Source organism: Nansenia antarctica (genome assembly GCF_963989245.1).
Source record: "Nansenia antarctica genome assembly, chromosome: 20".
Taxonomy (NCBI): domain Eukaryota; kingdom Metazoa; phylum Chordata; class Actinopteri; order Argentiniformes; family Microstomatidae; genus Nansenia; species Nansenia antarctica.
The window spans coordinates 19,051,334-19,073,894 of record NC_137693.1 but is presented as its reverse complement, the minus strand read 5'-3'; the positions used below and the strand labels follow the sequence as shown (position 1 = coordinate 19,073,894).

Genomic DNA, 22,561 nt, shown 5'->3' with positions numbered 1-22,561 from the left:
GGCAGGCAGGCAGACAAACAGACAGACAGACAGACAGACAGACAGACAGACAGACAGACAGACAGGCAGACAGACAGACAGAGAGACAGAGAGACAGAGAGACAGAAAGACAGACAGGCAGGCAGGCAGGCAGGCAGGCAGACAAACAGACAGACAGACAGAGACAGAAAGACAGACAGGCAGGCAGACAAACAGACAGGCAGACAGACAGGCAGACAGACAAACAGACAGACAGGCAGTCAGACAGGCAGGCAGACAGACAGACAGGCAGACAGAAAGACAGACAGGCAGACAAACAGACAGGCAGAAAGACAGGCAGACAGACAGGCAGACAAATAAACAAACAGACAGACAGGCAGACAGAGAGACAAACAGACAGACAGACAGGCAGACAGACAGACAGACAGAGAGACAGAGAGACAGAAAGACAGAAAGACAGAAAGACAGACAGGCAGGCAGACAAACAGGCAGGCAGACAGACAGAGAGACAGACAGGCAGGCAGGCAGACAGACAGGCAGACAGAGAGACAGACAGGCAGGCAGACAGACAAACAGGCAGGCAGACAGACAGGCAGACAGAGAGACAGACAGGCAGGCAGACAAACAGACAGACAAACAGACAGACAGAGAGACAGAGAGACAGAAAGACAGACAGGCAGACAGAGAGACAGACAGGCAGGCAGACAGACAGGCAGACAGAGAGACAGACAGGCAGGCAGACAAACAGACAGACAAACAGACAGACAAACAGACAAACAGACAGACAGAGAGACAGAGAGACAGAAAGACAGAAAGACAGAAAGACAGACAGGCAGACAAACAAACAGACAGGCAGACAGACAGGCAGGCAGACAGACAGACAGACAGGCAGGCAGACAGGCAGACAGAGAGACAGACAGGCAGACAGGCAGACAGACAGACAGGCAGAAAGAGAGACAGACAGACAAACAGGCAGAGAGGCAGACAGACAGACAGACAAAAGTACCCATGGTAGAGCTGCCACAATGAATAACTGGTTTATCAAGTGTCGGCTATTTCACCATATCCCTGTTTCACCATATCCCTGTTTCACCATATCCCTGTTTCACCATATCCCTGTTTCACCATATCCCTATTTCACCATATCCCTGTTTCACCATATCCCTGTTTCACCATATCCCTGTTTCACCATATCCCTGTTTCACCATATCCAAACGTAACATTTGCCCAGACCAAAGTGGATGTATTGCCCCTTGTATCAAGTGTTGCCCTAACTGTACAACACTGCCAAATCAACAGGGTATCATTTGTAAAACAGAATAAAAGGTGCTTTTCCTGATGAAAACAGCTTGGGCTGGTAAAGAAGAGAGAGACTGCTGTGAATGTGCTGGAAGAAGCCTATTTATACTAGCAGGGTCAGAATAAATCATCATGGTAAGACATGCCTGTTAGAATCTGAATCTTATGTTCTTGGTTTGGTTTCAGTTCAGTTACTGTTGAGTCAGGGTGACTCTGCTGAATGCAGTGACTGTCTGAACGTGTTTATATGACTGTGTAACTCCGGAGAAGATAGATGTGTTACTCCCATCAAATGTAAAGTATTAGTTAGTATATTCTAGAAAGAGTAGTCATATTCATGTCAGACAAGGACATAGGCACTGGCAAATAATGAGCACTAGTTAGTTAGTTGGATAACATGATCGCCGGTTCTGACAGCAACATTGGAGAACTGCTGCCGATGGATAGATAGACATATTATCAGTGTGACAGATATCATAACTATTGTATATTGTTATAGCTAGTTAGCTAGCTACCTTTTGACTATGTGACATGCATATCGTGAGTTTAGATAAGGCTCTATCTCCGTTTAGAATGATACGGTTCTATCTCCGTTTAGGGCAGTTCAGAGATATTGAGCGTCAAAGTTTTTACATTCCGTTATGTTTTGTGAGATGGAACCTTTGTATTTTATGAATTACTAACTCAAAAATGTCAACATTTTAAAAAAATAACACCACACAGGCATTAATAAACACCTAATGGATCAGATTATGTAAAAAAAAAAAAAAATGGAGATAGAACCTTATAATTCTAACGTCACGAGATATCATAAGTATTGTATTATTATTCGCATGCCATTATTAGCTTCACATGCTAGCCACGCGTTAGGGTGTTGGATTAGCTTCCTGGTCTGGTGTCAGACACTGTACATCCAGCCAGCTGACCAGACCTTTACGTTTTCTTAAACTGTACCTGGATCTGTTGATAGTCCTTCTCCAGGCCCTCCCATTCCTGTAAGCATTCAGTTAAACCAGTTGGGTTGAACAACATATTGTTGATATTCCGTTGTGGGGCAGAGAGGGGAAAACGCTTCTGTCAAAATGTGTTTAGTAACAGTTGTCAATCCTCCTGTCACCCCGGCGACACTATTCCCAACTATTTGAACCAATGAAAGTAGCCCGATTATTTCCATGGAGTTTTGCCCCGCCCACGCGTGAGCCAATGAACGCCTCCGAACAATAGAACAGCTGATTGAGGACCGCCTCTGTCACTGTCAGTGCATTCTGTATTTATAGTAGAGCAAGCATGTTCAACATACAGTACAGGCCAAAAGTTTGGACACACCTTCTCTTTCAATGTGTTTCCTTTATTTTCATGACTATTTACATTGTAGATTCTCACTGAAGGCATCAAAACTATGAATGAACACATGTGGAATGATGTACTTAACAAAAAAGTGTGAAATAACTCTAAATATGTCTTATATTTTAGATTCCTCAAAGTAGCCACCCTTTGCTTTTTGTTGTTAATAAAATATATTTTTGTTGTTGTTAATAAAATATATAATAATGATATTAAATATATATATATATATATATAATAACATATTATTATTAACACATATTATATTTAATATTATTATTATATATTTTATTAACAACAAAAAAGCAAAGGGTGGCTACTTTGAGGAATCTAAAATATAAGACATATTTAGAGTTATTTCACACATTATTGTTAAATACATAATTCCTATGTGTTCATTCATAGTTTTGATGCCTTCAGTGAGAATCTACAATGTACCAAATAGTCATGAAAATAAAGGAAACGCATTGAATGAGAAGGTGTGTCCAAACGTTTGGCCTGTACTGTATGACACCGTGTACACTGTGTTGTGTCCCGCTCCCTACAGTTACATCATACTGAAAGGTTTGCACTTTCATACATAAAATGTGTTATTGAGTCATCCACTCTATGTTATAGCTTTTAAACAACAATTTCTTCTGCTGAAAGGTTTAACATAGGTGATTGTGCTTTTCATACATCGGAAGTATTGTATAATTTTCTCAGTACTCAAAGACACTACGGTCCATGGAGAAGACAAGAATAGATAAATAAAAACAAAAGCAAAATCAGTAAACACAACAATTTAAAGATTAAAAGTTTGAAAATCTGGGTTTTGACTGAGACATCATTTGACAAAGGAGAGTGTTGCTGGATACTTTGATGTGGTTTGGCCCGGTCCCCCCAGGTCAGGTGTTTAGCCCTGGTGATAGAGATAAGGAGGTTGGCATCAGCTGACAGGAGACTGCAGTTAGGGGTGTGTTGTAGGAGGAGGTCAGAGAGGGAGGAGGGTGCCATGTCGTTGAGGGCTTTGTAGGTGGTGAGGAACATCTTAAACTGAATCCTGAATCATACTGGGAGTCAGTGGAGGTTTTGGAGAATTGTAGTGATGTGTGTGCAGGCAGGCATGAGTTCTGAGTCTGGTGAGGACTCTGCTGGTGGCCCCAAAAACAACAGTGTTGCAGTAGTCTAGCATGGAGGTAACAAACGCACGGACGAGGATCTCTGCATCAGTCAAAGACTGGGTGGGTCGGAGACAGCCAACATTCCTGAGGCTGAAGAAGGCAGTTTTAGCCATGTGTTTGAGGCATTTCATCCCACTTTATTACACATAACTTTATTTACATATGGACTTTAATGTTTAGATTTTTTTTGTCTGGATTGTTTGAGTTAATACCAAAGTCTGGTCAAATTTTACTTGAATAGGTTAATTGGAAATACATTTACTGGACAAAATGTTGATGTGTTTAATACTTATTTCCCCCACTGTATCAACACCACACATTTCTGAATGTGTGATTAAATGTTGAGAATATCTCAAGAGTGAAATATTTCAAATGATTCTTTGGATGTTTTACCAGCAAATCCATGGAAAATAAGAAAATAATGTCGTAAGTGGACCCACATGCAGGAGGGGGAGGAAAATATCCATGCATTTTTATTTGCAGTGATGGAATACTATCCAAGGGAATTCTAGGGCCATGATGATTTCTCTACTAATCACCATACATTTTCAGTAGCGAGGCTCAGCAATATCAGTCACTCTCGCTCCCAGTATGTGCAATTCCCAGTCAGAGAGCTGTTGCACAAACCCCCGGTTTGGCCTTGTATTGGTTTTACATTGCAGAACATGCTCCCAGGCCTCCTGCAATAAGCACAGTGGCATCAGTGTCAGTGGAGTGTTAGAAAGGGAGTAGGGTTAGAAAACATTTGTAACAGAAGTAATAGAAAGGATAAAAGCTCACTTATTGTGCATCACTCAGCCAGTCATCATGTCACTAGATCACAACAGTCTTTCTGAACTGCACATTCTATTTCTAATTCAAATTCTAAGGAATTGATGGCAGCTGCTGGACTGGAAAAATCAGGTGTAGTGCTGAGGCACAAATATGTACATGTCAAGCCTGCAAACTGCGACACTTTAAATAAATGTGCAATAACACTATGTGCAATATGACAACCCTAGTCGTCTATCTGTACAGTATAGTATAGTGGATAGTGTACATAGCCTTTATTTATGTAAACCAGCTCCTTCCCTTCTTGTGTTTTTTTTCTAAAAGTTTTTTTTTTCCCTTTCCTAACACCAGGGGAGCCACCCCTCCTAAATTTCGTTGTTTGGTACCTGTACTGTAGCAATGACAATAAAGACATTCATTCATTCATTCATTCATTCGAATAAGAGTAAATAAATAGAACTTGCCGCCAAAGTATGTTTCAAGTGGTGCAAAAGAAAAGCCATCGCCACAGCACCACAGCGGCTTATTCCATACATGGAAAAGATCAAGACAGCAGATCCAGTGTTGAGATGGGAGTCTAAAATAAGGACAGGGTTGAAAAATAAATTATACAATTCAAGGGATCACATACATGGCGCAAAAATCTTGACCATCACTGAACATTTCATTCTAAAACGACTAAACAAAACAAAAACCTACCAATGAAAGTGCAAATCCTCTCAAAACTGGAGTACAAATCAGCCTCCACTGAATCTGCCATACAGATATGAAGGATGGAGTAGTTTCCTTTTGCAAACCTAATTTAATAACATACATACATCTTTATACAATCATCAACACAGTAACATGCACTTTTACTTTTTTAAACAAGTAAATGACAGGGTCTGGTGAAAACGTCCTCAAGTAGGGCAAGGTCATTTTTCAGTAAATAGTTGAAGAAAATATGCTTATTTGAATGTTGGTACACCTCAAACCAAACACCGGAGAAACACGCTCTAAATCAAAGCACACGCAAAACAGCTGCTAGTAGCTAAAAGAATCGTCATGAACATCTAACTGCATGTTTAGCACATAACAACATGCTGATAGAACATCAACATGCTAAAACCACATAACTACACATAATTAGATGATCACACAGTCCTTGCTTTTGAACACGTCCTAAAACGTACGTTTGTTTACAAGTAAGTATTTAGTGATCCTTACTTCAACACTTAAACCTTTTCACCAGACCGTGTCACAAATGTGAGACTCTCAATTACACGTAGCTGTTGTCTTCAGAGACATTCACCAGGGCACTAAGTTTCAGGTCTTTAAGGATGTGAGAATTGGTGGCCTGTTCGTAATCGCCCATGTATAGTTGACCTGGCAAGATCTCCACTGGATAAGGCCTCAGGCTCTCCAATTCCTACAATATCATGTTCATTAAACATTTGTATATCACATAATAACAGGTTTGCATTCACTCAAAAAGGCCTGATGTTTCATATGATGCCATGGTTGATAGGGAGGTGTTACCTTGATGGTGTAAAGGAGTGTCTGTGTTCTAAAGAAAGGATAGAAGGCTGAGAACCTCTGAAAACCTCCTTTCAGAATTTGAACAGGGTAGCGGCTTGCTTTTGCTAGAGCCTCAGCGCATTCAATAGCCAATCCTACAAACATAAGAAAGCTACTTTAAAAAAAAGGCTCATATCATTGGTCAAATACAACAGGTTAAGTGCAAGATGAGTTTCTTTTTTGTTCCAAAATACTTCTTAATTCTTAAGAAGTTATGCTATGAAAACCTACTAAGAGCTGAACAATTGCATCAAGTTAGCCCAACTGGTTTGATTAAACAGAGTAATCAAAAACTGTTACCAAGCTGTTGATCTTCAACTCACCTGAACCTTGCAAAGAACTGGTGCTGCTGTCGTAAACCACTATATACCTCATACTCTCAACCTCCACACCCGTAGGTATAATACATGTGCCGTTTGAGTCCTGTAGAATAAAACAGCCACATCTTATCTATCAGCATTACAGATCTGATGTACATTCCAAAATGTTAAGATGACTGGAGTATATGATTTTTGACATTGGCATTTTCAAACTGGAGTTGGATGAGTTATGTGTAAACAAAGTACCCATTTTGCATTTCTGGCAGTGATGATATGGCTTGCATTATACTGTCCATTAGCTCGAGCATCTAGTGATATAAAGAAAAGAAAAGCATAATATGAGCATGATATACAAAACGTATAGGCCTAACCAATCTTCTAAATTGAACACCATGATTCTGATGAATTGATGTTGGTCAACAGGATGGATATGATTGAATCATGAGGAACTGAAATTAAAATCAATAGCCTACCGGTACTTCTGATTGCCCCGACCTTTCTCTTACCAATTAAACAGAGGTAGTTGAACTCTGCCAGTCTAGACAGGCGGGTGTACTGATTAAGAATGTTGTACAGTTCAGAGGCCTCACACAGAACCATTCCAGCCATGGATTGTAGGAAGTCTCACAACCTGGAAAAAAAAGTGTTTTAAAATAGTTCCTCCCCCACCTATTGAATGCATCGATTACCTCGTTTTTTTTTTTTTTACATGAAGAATACTATTTGAAGGAATTTAAATCACAAACAAATCTGGTGGGATATTTAAGTTTTAGTTTGCATGCATGAATAATTAATGCACGCCAATAAACAATAAATAATCTTCTCTGATATGACTCACTCAAATAATTAGGCTACATTGCGATGGCCTAAACGCAAAACCTCCTATCTACACATTTTCTGATTTGCGGTTTTCACTTTAAATGATGACAACAAGGAAGCCTTTTTTTCGTTTCCCCCCAAAAGTAAATTTCGCAGATAATAGGTTTTGCGTTTCGGCCATCGATTGCTGATATTGTTTGAAGCTAAATTATTTATTATTAATTATTAATTATTTACGGTAAATACCAGTAATTCTGACTAGTAGTAGCTATTTTTTTTTAACTATTACTGAAACTTACCTGTGTCATAGGCTATACTTATCTAAGAAAACGAGAGAGAGATTTCTTCCACTTTTAAATCAGGCAACTCAAATATGTTTGACTGTTTCTAGCCAAGCTCATTTGAGTTCTGCCCCTTATGTTGCTTGGGAACACAGTATCGAATATTGCGATTGGTTGGAAAATGCTCATTTGCGGTTGGTGAGTTTGTTTCCTGCCCTTTTCAGTAGCCTATCCAAACGCGCGTTCCCCCCAGCTGTTCGTAACGCATCATCTTATTGGCTAAAGTGATTTAGATGCTCATTTTGAAATTATCTGCTTGGTAAACCACACCAGTAAACCAAAGACTGTTTTAAGGAACTTCTCTTTTAAAAACATATTAAATATTTTACGATTTTATGGCTGGAGCATGGGTATGTATCTAACTTTTCCATAAGTCTGCATGATAAACTTGGACTCTAACGATCTAGGGGTTTAGCTAGCGCCGCAAATGCAGATGTTTATGTTACTCATTGCAACCAGCAATGTGGCAGCTAGTAGCTAGCATGATGCTAGTTGGCAGCTATACAGTCAGATGTGCACCAAACAATTCGTGAGCTTAGAATGATAAGGTTCTATCTCCGTTTAGAATGATAAGGTTCTATCTCCGTTTAGAATGATAAGGTTCTATCTCCGTTTAGAATGAGAAGGTTCTATCTCCGTTTAGAATTATAAGGTTCTATCTCCGTTTAGAATTATAAGGTTCTATCTCCGTTTAGGGCAGTTCAGAGATATTGAGCGTCAAAGTTTTTACATTCCATTATGTTCTGTGAGATGGAACCTTTGTATTTTATGAATTACTAACTCAAAAATGTCAACATTTAAAAGATAACACCACACAGGCAACAAACACCTAATGGATCAGATTATGTAAAAAACTCAATTTTGACAAAAAGGGAGATAGAACCTTCTAATTCTAACGTCACGAATTGGAGCCTCATCATGTGGACATGTTATTCACAGGGACCAAGCAAAGCTTTTCTGCGGCGCCAGAAGAAGAGGGCCAGCAGCAGGCGGTGGGCTGTGGCCAGCAGAAGGACTTTGGCAACACAAGAGCCCATCACACCAATAACCACAGAGTGAGTGTAAAACACACTGCAATATAAACTGCACATATGTCTCTCTCTCTGTGTCTCTCTCTCTGTCTCTCTGTCTCTCTCTCTCTCTGTCTCTCTCTCTCTCTCTCTCTGTCTCTCTGTCTCCCTGTCTCTCTCTCTGTCTCTCTGTCTCCCTGTCTCTCTGTCTCTCTCTCTGTCTCCCTGTCTCTCTGTCTCCCTGTAAAGTGCCATATTTGGACTGCATTTGTATTATGTCACACACAACAATGTATTGAAGTTGACTAATATCATGCAAATCAATATAATGCAAATAGTTGCAAGATAGCTTCTCTAGACTGTGAAGATTGATGCAATTGTTCAGCTCTTAGTAGGTTTTCATAGCATTCTTTCAAAGCAAGTTGTAAGGTTTTTGAAATATCAAGACAGGAAACGCATCATCCCGAATCTTTGGGGGCAACCTTTCACTTGATGATTTACACAACATATCTTAATCAGAATAATTGAATTAGATATCTTCCTTGCAATTAGACTGGCTTTGTGAGTCCTCTTGACAGATTTCATAAACGTATACAACTGCTGTTATATCATCCCTCTGGCTCTGTCCAGTAGTGCCTCTTTCTGCCTAGAATATCTGTTAGTCAGTAGACCCTCTCCCACGGATCAGGAGTCAGTATTACCTGGAGTTGTATGCTTGTAATCGCCAAATGTTGCATTATCTGACAAAGCACACTAGTCTCACTTATAAATGTATCTAACTTTTCAGTCATTGACCTCTTGTTTGTTTCTGCCATTATATGTGCCCTATGCAGTCCAACTATGGTACTTGAGTTGTAGTTCTGTTGGTGAAATCTTCTGCGGATGGTAGTCTCTGACACATACATACATACCTCCTAGAGAGTGTTCCTGATCTGTAGGACAGTTGTTTTGGGGGTTTTCGTAATCGTGGTGAGCATTCTTCAGTCATCTACAGTAGAAGTATTTCTCTTCTGATATTTCAGCCTCATCATGGCTTCCCTGACATTCGTTGACGACTCTTTGGCCCTCATGTTGACAGACACCAATAGCAGAGAAATAGCAGGCAAACGAAAGCCTAGAATCAATACTAGACATCCTCTCTTAGGACTGCCGTACCAGAATTACCTGTAAAGCCAATCGTCCCGTCCCTTTTGGTACCCTGAAATAGCGAGTGTAGAACCAAATGCTTTACTGTCCCATTACTTACACAGGGCACTGTAAATGTCAGTTGCATCACTACCGTCAAGGCCCTGAACACAGAAAAGGCCTAAGTTCTGGGCCCAGGACAGTCCGGACGGATTGTATGGCAGCTAGTGCTGAGGCACAAACATGTACATTTTCAAGCCTGCAAACTGTGACACTTTAAAATAATGTGAAAAAATACTTTCTTGTGAAATATGACAACCCTAGTTGACTATCTGTGCAGTATAGTACAGTGGATTGTGTACATAGCCTCTATTGATGTAAACCAGCTCCTTACCTTCTTGTGATTTTATGCATCTATGCTTTTTCTAAAATGTGTTTCTTTTTCCTTTCCTAAACACCAGGGGAGCCTCCCCTCCTAAATTTCGTTGTTTGGTACCTGTACTGTAGCAATGACAAATAAAGTCTATCTATCTACCAAACTTGTGCAAACATGTCTAGCACTCTCAGGATGCAGTTATGTTAACCCAACCTACTTTTTGGTTTTTGCAACTTTAACACTTGGATGGTGTTCTTGTGGTTTGTATAGTTTGTTTGGACCTGGACATTGTGACACGATCAACCAAACCAGCGGAACCCACATAGAAGACACCCATGTGAAGAAATGGGCTCCGTTAATGGATGTCAGAGTGCTGCTGCTTGCAGTTGGCAGTGTATGCCACGTTTGGAGGAACAGACTTGCCCTAACCTTAAGTCAGGTATGTTTCTATTAGGATTAGGTTCTAGAGGGATATCGGACAGTAATTCACACTGATTTGCTATCTTTTTTATCCTAGTATGCATTCTTGCATGGTATCAAAGACATTGTTAATGTGGATGCAAAGCCATTTCCAAAGGAACAGAATATTGTGATGACGCATCATGTCTAATGCTTTATTTTCACATCTGTATTACAGGTGTGTGATAGATTCATGAATACCTTGTTCTTTTGGCGGGGTTATGCCATGGAAATTAAGACCCTCCAAAAACAAATGGATGAGCTGCAGCGAGAGATGAGAGTCCTGCAGTCTACTCTTCAGGTTAGACCCACAAGATAAACACACACCATCAGCAGGCAGCAGGGGAGAGCATAAGAACTGCCCCAGACTCTGAATATCACTACTGCTAAATATAATTCCACAACTGGACATTACTTAATTTCCAATCATAGTGGAGGTATGATATATGGCAGATATATATATATATATATATATATATATATATATATATACAGTGTTTCCTCTACATGCATTTATTGGTGGCGGGCCGCCACGATGGAATTTCCTCCGCCACGAATTGATTCAGTCACACACAAAAAAAAAAAAAAAAAAAAAAAACATTTTAGCTGATTAAAATATATCTGATCCTAGATCAGCGCTATAATGGATGTTGACTAAAAGTGCACCTAAATCCACGCCCATCTCTCTAACCGCTGATCCAAAATCAGATTAATGACATTCAGTTGACGACGTGACACAAGGGCTCCTGATTGGTCTAAATGTGAACTGTGGTATTATTGTTATTGTGTACAGGCCACCGTAGTGACATCCGGGGGGTATTCCATCAACATCGCTAAAGGGAAAATCCAGGTTTAGTCTGATAAATCTCGCGAGAGTTCTTACAAATATCCAGGCATATTCTGATAGGTCTCGCGAGAGTTATCAAAAATAAGCCAGGATTTTCCTTTAGCGACGTTGATGGAATACCCCCCAGGTCAGGTGGGCAGGTTACGACGAGACAACAAGAGACCGGTATTGTAGAGCTTACAGAGCGAGTTAAAATAAAGACACTTACATTGAAATACAGAAGGACTCACGTGTATGTTTAATAGAATAACACGACATGGTGTCAGAAGTCCTGTAAGTGAGTGTTAAGAGTTAGATCGGCCGACAAGTGTCATTTGAGCTCGTGACGGTGAGAAGGGAGAAGAAAAGATGGATGCTAATGCTAACGCGGGAGCAGCTGCAGTCCAGAGAACGGCGCCAGTTTCAAGTGCTACGTTAGCAGACATTTGCAAGTCAAAAAACGATTCTTATGTGCCGTCACTTTAGCAACGACACAGTATTGTCAAGGGAAAAGAAGGGGAGACGATTTTTTTATTGACAACGGAATTACATGCTGGAAAAACATGCAGCTAAAATTCAGGGAACATTTGGACAATAAGAGACACACGGGAGAAGTACGGGAAAACAGGGCTCATGTGGGTCTCATCAAAGGTAAGAGTTTGTTTTCTTTAACTCAGCTGATACTCAGCTGTTTACCGAATGCTCCATCTGACTGTGATTTTACTTCTGTAATGTGGTGGGTTGACATAATTCACGCACGGAACTATAGGTTGAGACTATTGTTCCGTCCGTAGTACCCAAGTTGTTTAGACTGTTCTATTTACTGCTTGAGTGTGTTGTTGACAATCGTTCATGTCCTTCATTAAACGTTTAGCTTTGTCATTTGATACGCCGCCTACGACTACCATCTCTCTGCACTACAGTAAACAGTTAATCAGTAACGTTAGCCGCTTTTGTGCTCATGTAGGCCTACTTCGTATTATATTATAGCTGATGATCTTTGTGTGTGTATGTGACTGTCAGTCACAAGTTTATATTCTGTATATTCATTTTTTCTTTTTTTTGGCCATCCTCTAGTTTTGGCTGTGATTAGAAAAAAAAAAAAAAAAAAACGTTGTTTTGAGCGCGCGTGCGCGTTTCACCGCACGCCCACCCGCCACCATTGTAACAATTCCTGGAGGAAACACTGTATATATATATATATATATATACGTATATATGTGAATATATATCTATATTAGAGGTGGGACGCGATTACATTTTTAAGTCGAATTAATTAGAGGCTTTGTAATTAATTAATCGAAATTAATCGCATTTTAATCACATATCAATATTTGACATGAGAAGCAACAGCTTTCAATTTAAATTGATTTGGTATACGAGTGAATCAATGAATAGACTTATACATAAGTTTAAAGCCGCAAAATCCTGTTTATTTTAGCTACACAGATCAACAGATCACACAATGTACCTAACCTAACTAACCCAGTCAATCCACTGTGTCTCTTTCAGCTAGAAGGTGGTGGGGTTAAGACCACATGTCGATGCCATGGAACAGCTGCTGGCAGTGCAGTCCATCTGATGCCCCCACCTCTACCTCCTCACCCTTTTCCGTCAGGCGGTGGAGATCCTCTCCCTGCAATCCTACCTCCTGCAGCACCCCCTCCTCCTCCTCCTCCTCCTCCTCCTCCTCTTCCCCCTCCATTCACCACTGTCCTGAAACCCTTAATCTTCAAAAAGAGAGTGGCCTCAGATACTTCACAGGTAATAACTCTCACATTTTGAGAAAGCTCAGGGGTGAGTTCCTGTTTAATCATCTTAAATTGATTGGATACTGACGAAAGATGATCTTAGTGGTAGCTACTAAGATTTTGGGAAAATCACATACATTTGAGTTCCAAAGCCAGTTTTAAATTGTTTTATGGATTCATTTGTAATAAAAAAAAATATATAATAATGTGACATTAAACTGTTTCTTTTTATCACCAATTAAGCATCAGTATTCAGTCTCATCATCTCTCTTACAGTATACTTAATTTAAAAACATATCTTACAACCATCAGAGCTCCAAGGAGAAGCAGGACGGACTTCAGGCCGTGACCCTCAGTGATTTGCTGGCTGTCAAACTAAAAAAAGTCACTGTTACCAACAGTATTAAAGCAAAGGTAAGAGGCAACAATTGCAGCTGGCTCTTTTTTTACCAGTAATGTTTACACGTAATTAACCAAGGCTCAATATAGGACCATACCTGTAACATTGCTGTTGCAGGATGCAATTCTCTAACAGTTTTTCTTGATAATAATCCTTGTTTTATTTGCTCAATTGTTAGATTGCAAGAAAAAAACTCTTCCTTTGGAGTATTATAGCATGAATATTAGAGCTATTCTGAATGTCTGGCAATGGGTCTGTATTTTTTGCAGAGGTCTCCTGACAAGAGTCGAGCACCTTTGGTCACTGTAGCAGACCTGCAGAAAGTCCTTCTGAGACGCCCCCACGGCAGCCTGCCTCCCAAACTCCGCCTCAGTCTCTGCAGGTAAACCAGTCACCCTTCCCCATTTTATCATCTGCTGCCATTGTTGTGATTAATAGGAGATCACAACCAATTGTCAAAGTTTGCTTAGAAAGTGGCGTACGCCTTTTGTGCGTACTCAACATTTATAAATGAGGCCCCAGGTCCTGAGGACCCATGTGGTCTACATGCATTTACTTTATGGGTACCTAGAACTAGAATTGAAGACAACTACACTAGAGCTCTCTATTCTAGAGGGTTTACTAGAGGTTCTATTCCAGAGGGTTCAAGATTTTAATACTTATTTTTTCCCTGAAGGATTTGTTGTTATTGGTCATCGTTTATATTAAGTAATTAGTTGATGTTCTATCTACCTGAAACTATTGCTAACTGTCTTAACATTTTGTATCTCTCCTTTAGATCACCCACCAAAGGCCCTATGAATCTTCGTACACAGCTGAAGAGAGTGCGAATCAACAGGTAGGTAATACATGTCAACACTGAACAGTGCCTTATTCCTATGTTCCAGAGTTACCTTAAAATAAGGTAGATGGAACATCTGGACCCCCACCAATCTGGCTTAAAGGCTGGGCACTCCACTGAGACTGCTCTCCTTGCTGTCACGGAGGCCCTCCACTCTGCTCAAGCTTCCTCCCACTCCTCAGTTCTTATCCTCCTGGACCGATCTGCTGCCTTTGACACAGTCAATCACCAGATCCTTCTCTCCATGGCAACACCTACATGTGGCAACACGTGTCTCTGCATGTCTCGCTGACATCTCTACATGGATGTCAGCCCAGCCCTCTCCAAGACTTCTCCATCACAGTGGAGAACTCTACTGTAACCCCCTCCCAGATAGCCAAGAACCTTGGATTGATCCTGAACAACCGCCTATCCTGTGCGAAGAACATCGCAGCGACAGCACGCTCCTGCAGATTCTTCCTTTACAACATCAGAAGGATACGACCATTCCTCACCAGAGAAGCAGCGCAACTCTTGACCCAGTCACTTGTCATCTCCTGCCTTGATTACTGCAACAGAATGCTGCTGCCCATCTGGTGTTCAACCTCCCCAAATTTTCTCATGTCACCCCTCTCCTTCGCACCCTGCACTGGCTCCTGATAGCAGCTCGCATTAGATTCAAGAACCTGCTGCTTGCCTACCAGGCAGCAAAAGGGACAGCCCCTGCCTACCTGCAGGCAATGGTCACCCCCCAAACTTCAGCCCGTTCACTCTGCTCTTCCACCTCTGCTGACCGACTGGCTCCACCACCTCTACGCCAACACGGCACTGGCAGTCGCGTTGCCCGATCACTGCAGCGTCACTACAAATCTTCCGCCGGAGACTGAAGACCCATCTCTTCAGGCTACCTACACTTTAACAGCTCCTCCTGAGACATCTACTACCCCCCAGCACTGCGTCTCCTGAGACACCTGCTTTTCCCCTATACTTTGTCTTCTAAGACTTCTACTGCCCCCCTTGTACTGTTTCTCCAGTATCTATAAAAAAAAAAAACATTCTTCTATCACGACGAATTAGTCAAATGTATTGATAGTAAGTCGCTTTGGAATAAGGCTTCTGCTAAATGCCAAAAATTTAAATAAGGCAGAGTTAAAGGGCATAATATGTGGTACCATTTGTTTAACTTGTATTCAAGTCAAAGTGAGCTTTACGTGAATATGAGATGTGCAATGTTTGACATCTCAACCTCTCCAATGACAATAGTTTTCCCTTTTATGATTGTAACTCCCTGTCTGATTCTCTCCAAACTGCAGGAGTCCAGGTGGCACTCCACTTGATAAGGAGAACGTTGAGACAGGCACTGGCCTCACCCCCATCATGACTCAGGCTCTGCGACGCAAGTTCCAAGTATGTCACTCAATCCACAATGGACCACAATTTCACAGAACACATGTATGTAACACATGTTACTGTATGTAAGGCGTAATGGTCTAACCTGTTTATAACCAGTTCCTTGCTGTGTTCCCTCCTCAGAGTGCCTTACCGAGAGGACCCTCTCCAAAATCAAATAATGTCGATTGGAGATTTGATGATCAAAACTGAGACGTTTTGAAGTATACATGGCAGACGATTGAGGCCAAAGAAGTTTAAGTGTAAGAAGTTAAAGGCTTTCACCATGTTAAAGAAATGCCGCAATGTTGTTTTGTAAGCTATGGCTTAAACAAGTGACCAAATGCTACTTTTATTACGCTTGCAACTACTGATAAATTGGTTACTCAGGGTGATGATGGATGAACAGATAATACTGTTGTTATGTGTTGGACCTATAGGATTGAAATGTCCATTCTAATTCTATGCATGGACCACTTTTTAGAATGGACACTAAAGATCTCAACCAAGCAGATTCAAAAGAGTCATTTTCATTCATCAGATTATATTGATTTTGATTTTTCTTGATGACTGGCCCTACTACAGTATATTATGCAATATAGGATTATTTAAACCCACTGCTGCTTCAGAGATACTGTATTAAATGTGAACGTGCAAAACGAATACGTAGCGGTGAAAACGAAGACGTAGGGGTGAATTGGGATTGGCCCTCAGCCGTGCTTCACATTGGTTAGCAGATTTTATTATCAGGAGATTTGTCGGAAATCTATGATGAGTAACTTGAACCGAGTGACTTGCATCATTTCTGTGTGGGACTAGTACCCTGGTGAGTACAGGGCATGTTAATAAGGAAGGCAGTTGCCAGTTCTGATTCGCCCTCGTTGAGGGAGGGGCCTATTGCACTTGATAGCCATTTCATGTTTTGAAAAACGTGATTGTATCTGTTCCTGTTTCAAACAAGTTTACATTGCATGACCAAAAAGGGTTTACATTTTCTATGCATTGCATGCAAAGTTTCCTAACCACTGTTGTGCTTTATAATAAAATTGTTCTTTATAATAAAAAATACATAAATAATGTGTATAATGCCCTCACACATTTGCATTCTTTTAGGCTGGCATTGTGTTTGAACTAGTTAGAATGGTATTGATTGATATTATGGATGTCAGACAGATTTTTTATTTTCACTTTCCTTTGTTATTGTTCAATCGTCATGTTTAGCATGCTATTTTCAAAGCCATCTCTCGTTGATTAACAGCTATAGTCTAGTAGTTAGTAGGAGGAATATGTACCTGAATGAAAAAAAAAATTGTAACCTGTTTTTTAAGACCCTAATGGTGTCTAGTTAAGATTTCTTCATGTTGCCAAGGTCAACTAATGTCTCATGGGGGAAACAGATTTTCATAACTCCTGAACCAGACAACCTACAAAGACAAATTAACCCACTTTTTCATATCATTTTGACATCAGGAATCAGGAAGGTCACTGACATGGTACAACCACTCTATATTGGTGAAAAACAGACACACAACACATTTTAGGCTCATAACAATATAACTTACTATTTTGTTTTGCAATAGTTTCTTGCAATAGCTAAATTACACGATAGTCTATTCTCTTATATCAATTACAAGGTTATTAAATGGATGGCAAAAGTCAGCAAAACCCTGTTTCACTGATCGTCGTCGTCAATTTCCATCTAATCAAAATGATGAGTGATGATATGCAGTATATACTCATTGAGTATGCTAGTATGCCATTTCGAACACAGCCATTGAGTATGCTAGTATGCCATTTTGAACACAGCCATAAACATGCGAAATCCCCAACTTCCGTTTTTTTTTTACACTATTTTTGTTCATTATTAAAAAATGATCAGCTGCTACAGAGTTCTTAATAAAGCAGTGTGTGGTAATTTGAGCTCTGAGTATCAGTATCATAATTATGTTTAGATGGCTGTTTTAAGAGGTGAATGGTTGTGGTGGATGTGACGTCACGGCAGAAAGAGTTCCTTGGTTGTTTCTACACGATACATTGTACTCGCCGTCCCGGAAGTTGATCTTGTGCGCCGCACAAATTCTTTCCCCGTGTTTTTTTATCGGGGTGTTAACAACATGGCCTTGCCCGTAAGTGTAGGGTCGCTCCTTCAATCGGAGGTGATCGAAGACGCGCTGTACAAAGACGAGGGCCTCTGTGTTCTGGGGATATTCGGTAAAAGCGCCATGCAGCCCGGGTCGCCCAAAGAGCTCCTGATCAACACGCTGGCGGACAAGCACCTCTTCCCTCTCTCCGGTGAGAATATATATTTCATAATAATTCATAATTATATAATAATTATAATTGTATAATAAATAATATAACCAGGAATTATTTAATAAAATTATTATTAATTAATAATTATTATTAATTAATAATTATTATTATAATGAATTAATTATAAAATTATATTATTAATTATAAAATTACAATTATCATAATTCATAATTATAAATGTATAATTATATTTTTTTCATAAATATAAGGGGGTCTAGACGAGACAGACATCCTAAACGGTGGAAGTCTGATCCAGGCTTACTACAGCCAGGAGACCCGCGTGTTGTACCTGGTGCTCACCTCCATCTGTGACAACCGGCAGCTCCTCCGTGCGTGTGAGTCTCTGAGCGCGGGGATCGGTCACTCCGACGCGCACGAGTTCTGGAAGGGGGCGGATAAGCAACACTGTCTGCACCTGCTGTACCTCTTCTCTCTGTGCCATGTCCTGCTCCTGGTGCACCCCACCTCCTCCTTCGACGTCACCTACGACAGGTCAGGGTCTCCTATTCAGGTGTCTTGAAAAGTATTAAAAGTTGATAAATCAATTTTGGGGGAAATCAAGACCCTTAATAAGTATTAAAAAGTTTCTCACGATTTTATGAGGTCTTGAATTTTGTATGTCTTTTTCTGAATTAGACGTCCAAAGAGTTTGAGTCCTAAAAACCTTTTAGTAAAAGTTCGTGAATTTATTAGTTTTCTTAAAAAACAAAGATGGTTAAGTTAAGTTAAAGGGTGTCACTGATGTAAACAGTTACAGCTCGAAGTGGCGTGAGGTCTTTAAAAAGTCTTAGAAAGGTATTGAAATTACCGGTAACCTCAAGATTTCTGTATATACCCTGCAGGTTGTTCCGTGCGCTGGACGCGCTCCGCCAGAAAGCTCTGCCCCTGCTGCGCGCTGCCGTCAAAGACTCCAGCATCTCCAAAGAGTGGAAGGTGAACTGCCGGCCCTGCCCCCCCCGCCTGCTCTTCGTGTTCCAGATGAACGGAGCTCTGAGAGTCAGTGGTTCTGGTTCCAGTGGAAACGCCACAGACACGTCCGGAGGAGGGAACCACGACAAGCCCAAAAAGCACTCTCCACGACGACGCCTTCAACACGCCTTGGAGGACCAGATATATCGCATTTTTCGGAAGAGCAGAGTCCTCACCAACCAAAGCAGCAATTGCTTGTTCACTGTACCCGCCAACCAGGCGTTTGTCTATGTGGTGCCCGGGCCAGAGGAGGACCCGGTGGCTGCCCTGCTCGGACAACTACGTTCCAACTGCACCCTGTGGGAAAACGACACAAACACTCCACTGTCTGGACCAAGGCACTATACACAGATGCGCCGTGCAGCAAGACCACCCTCCTTTACAGTAGAAAGCAGCAGCCTGACATCAGGTGGGCAATTGGTGGACTGCACTCTGAAGGAGTTCCTATGGCAGCACGTTGAGCTGGTCTTGACCAAGAAAGGCTTTGACGACAGTGTGGGTCGCAATCCACAGCCTTCCCATTTCGAGCTGCCCACCTACTCTAAATGGGCACACGTCGCTCTCAAACTGTACCAGGTCATGATCACCAACACGGAGGAAGAGACGGCAGAGTTGGCCGTCAAAGTGCAGAGTCAACTAAAGGTGATGGAGGGTTTTCTGGACGCAGACGCAAAGTTCTCTGAGAACCGGTGCCTGAAAGCCCTGCCCCTGGCACACAGTGCCTACCAGTCTAACCTTCCCCATAATTACACCACCACGGTACACAAGAACCAACTGACTCAAGCACTTCGGGTCTACAGCCAGCACGCGCGTGGCGTGGCTTTTCAGCGGTACGCCTTGCAGCTCCACGAGGACTGCTACACGTTCTGGAGTAACGGACATCAGCTGTGTGAAGAACGCAGCCTCACGGACCAGCACTGTGTGCACAAGTTTCACCTGCTGCCACAGCCAGGTAAGATGGCTCACTTACCCCACAGGTGAAATGGCACTGTAACCATGGTTACTGCTAGCATCAGTTATTCATTATGAATGAATGGACTTTATTGTCATTATGGCCATAACTAGTGATTTGCCTCTGGCTTTGGTGTCATTAAGTTTAAAACACAGATGCACAGTGTGGGGTTAGGGTTACACTGTTGAGTGCAGGAGAGCCTTATAGTGGTTCAATGTGTGTGTGTATGTATATGATAACCTGAACATTTTGTTGTGGTTCTCTTTGCAGGTGAAAAGCCAGAGATGGACCACAACCCGCCTATCCTCAATCACAACAGCAGGGGGCGCTCCACGAGCTCCTGCAACTGTGGCCGTAAACAAGCCCCGCGTGAGGACCCCTTTGACATCCAGGCTGCCAATTATGACTATTATCAGGTCAGTGTTCTATTATCAGGTCAGTGTTCTATTATCAGGTCAGTGTTCTATTATCAGGTCAGTGTTCTATTATCAGGTCAGTGTTCTATTATCAGGTCAGTATTCTATTATCAGGTCAGTGTTCTATTATCAGGTCAGTGTTCTATTAAATCAACAATTGACCGCTAACGACCACTGAGGCCACAAGGGTAAGGCTGAGGCACACATGGTTTTGTTAGAAATAATTACTTCTTGATGACAGATTATTTTTTTCTCTGAATACATTTACTTCATTCATGACTTCAATTAAAGGTGGGATGTTATAACCCTTTTTACACTTTTTTTTTACCAGGGGTGCCAATAATTGTGTGTGTGTGTGTGTGTGTATATACACACACACATTTATTTCTCTCTCTTTATATACACACACATTTATTTCTCTCTCTCTATAAATAAATATCCCCCACAGATGCTGGAGGAGAAATGCTGCGCGAAACTGGAGAGGATCAACTTCCCCGTCTTCCAGCCGAGCACCCCGGACCCAGCACCAGCCTGCGACGAAGCACCAAGGCCTTCTGAGGTGGCAGAACCAGAGGAGACGGAGACACTGAAGGACCCCACCACCCACACTCCAGCGGACAGGACCAGCCTCAGCCTTGCCCTCAGCCTGGGCCAGTCCACTGACAGCCTGGGGCCCTTCGGGGATGGTGCCACTGAGGGCCAAGAGAAGAGACCCAGCCTGGTGGATCGCCAGCCCTCCACTGTAGAGTACCTCCCCGGCATGGTCCACTCAGGCTGCCCCAAGGGTCTGCTGCCCAAGTTCTCCAGCTGGTCCCTGGTGAAACTGGGCCCGGCCAAGCTCTACAACTGTCATACGGGCCTGGAGCAGCCGGGCTTCCTCCCTGGCTCCTCCTTCCTCCTGCCCTGGGACGTAGTGATCCGCTCCCGCTCTGAGGAGGAAGTGGGATTGGCCGATCCCCTGGACGGGGGGCCGTCTTCTTGGCCGGCCCCCAACAAAGCCCTGGCGGGGAAGAGGGGGAGCGCGGGCGGACTGGCCCGGGGGGGGCGTAGGCGAGACGACGTGGCCCGTGCCTTTGTGGGGTTCGAGTACGAGGACAGTAGGGGGCGCCGTTTCTTCAGCTCCGGGCCTGAGAAGGTGGTGAAGGTGTCGGGGCCCGGAGGGGCCAAGGAGTCGGCTACCAGGGCTCTGAACGCCGACATGCCCCTGTACATACCGTCCCCCGCCCAGGGCCGCGGGCTGAAGCCACACTACGCCCAGCTGACACGGCTGTTCATCGTAGTACCCGACGCCCCCCTGGAGATTACTCTAAACCCACAGGTAAGCTATTCTCTCTTCAGCTTTATTTAAAATGTCTTTGAATGTTTCCTTACGGGGGTTTTGTTTCCCACTCTTGACAACATGGGAGGAATGATGATCCTGCTGATCACTCTAGCCATAACAGTTGTGGTACAATAATAGAATGCTGATCCTGCTGATCACTCTAGCCATAAAAGTTGTGGTACAATAATAGCTGAACTGAGAATAGTCACAACATGCTGTCAAGCTCAATTTTGGGTCCATTTGACCAAACTAGCCTTTTCCATCTCTACCTCAGGTGCAGCACGGCCCTCCTCCCTGCCCGGCGTTCCACCCGGAGCAGACAGAGCTGGTGCTGCCCTCCGACGGCCTCTGGGTGCTCCGCTTCCCCTACTCCTATGTCACAGACCGGGGCCCGTGCTACCCCCCTAAAGAGAACCAGCCCCTAGCCAGTTACAAAGTCCTCCGGGGGATCCTGCGTGCCAACACGGCCAACCCACCACCACCACAGTAAAGCCACTTCATACCACCACCACCAGGCTTCAAGTAAATCAGACTATAATCTGGTAGTCTTGTCTATTGTTTCATCCTGTTTCTGTGGCGATTCCTCAATGAACTCGATTGAGTTTGACTGAATTAAATCGATTATGAACCACGTTGATAAAGAATAAGGGATTTGTCCCAAACAGAAATCAGTGGTCTTGAAATGGTGAAATATAGACCGTGTTTACAGATCTTTGTTTCTTTGTTCATGGTGTCTTTATACTGTGTTCCTCACTAAGGAGAGAATAAAAAGTATCTAATCGACTGTCCTTTTGTGTCAGATTTATTTACTGATACTGTGCAAACTGGTGTAAATACAATC

General features: G+C 42.3%; 4 protein-coding genes across 5 annotated transcripts in view; 2 read left to right on the top strand and 2 right to left on the bottom strand.

The window, feature by feature from the left end:
* tmem120aa (transmembrane protein 120Aa) overlaps positions 1–2,383 on the bottom strand; it is a 14,296-nt gene extending 11,913 nt beyond the window's left edge. The window contains exon 1 of the mRNA XM_080549846.1: positions 2,233–2,383. Coding sequence (XP_080405972.1) covers positions 2,233–2,310 — 78 coding nt within the window. The 5' untranslated portion in view covers positions 2,311–2,383. The remainder of the gene's footprint in view (positions 1–2,232) is intronic.
* Positions 2,384–4,333: 1,950 nt separating this feature from the next.
* styxl1 (serine/threonine/tyrosine interacting-like 1) lies at positions 4,334–7,073 on the bottom strand (the record flags this gene model as incomplete). Its single annotated transcript, XM_080549853.1, has 8 exons — positions 6,940–7,073; positions 6,680–6,741; positions 6,437–6,536; positions 6,075–6,208; positions 5,819–5,964; positions 5,256–5,353; positions 5,021–5,133; positions 4,334–4,465 (listed from the first exon to the last, which is right to left on the bottom strand). The coding sequence occupies exons 1-8, from the start codon at positions 7,040–7,042 to the stop codon at positions 4,334–4,336; spliced, it is 888 nt and encodes a 295-aa protein (XP_080405979.1). The 5' UTR covers positions 7,043–7,073.
* Positions 7,074–8,519: 1,446 nt separating this feature from the next.
* On the top strand, positions 8,520–15,962 carry prr11 (proline rich 11; the record flags this gene model as incomplete). The annotated part of the gene is made up of 6 exons (XM_080549491.1): positions 8,520–8,648; positions 13,453–13,554; positions 13,810–13,922; positions 14,319–14,378; positions 15,674–15,767; positions 15,894–15,962. 6 exons carry the CDS (start codon positions 8,520–8,522, stop codon positions 15,960–15,962), a joined length of 567 nt encoding a protein of 188 aa, XP_080405617.1.
* A 1,901-nt stretch (positions 15,963–17,863) lies between these two features.
* On the top strand, positions 17,864–22,210 carry smg8 (SMG8 nonsense mediated mRNA decay factor; the record flags this gene model as incomplete). 2 transcript variants are annotated; one of them, XM_080549844.1, is made up of 6 exons in its annotated part: positions 17,864–18,041; positions 18,281–18,554; positions 18,905–19,983; positions 20,254–20,399; positions 20,848–21,717; positions 21,995–22,210. In XM_080549844.1, 6 exons carry the CDS (start codon positions 17,864–17,866, stop codon positions 22,208–22,210), a joined length of 2,763 nt encoding a protein of 920 aa, XP_080405970.1. The 2 variants fall into 2 exon arrangements, with proteins under 2 accessions (XP_080405970.1, XP_080405969.1); XM_080549843.1 differs by having other exon boundaries at positions 18,272–18,554.
* Positions 22,211–22,561: the final 351 nt, after the last annotated feature.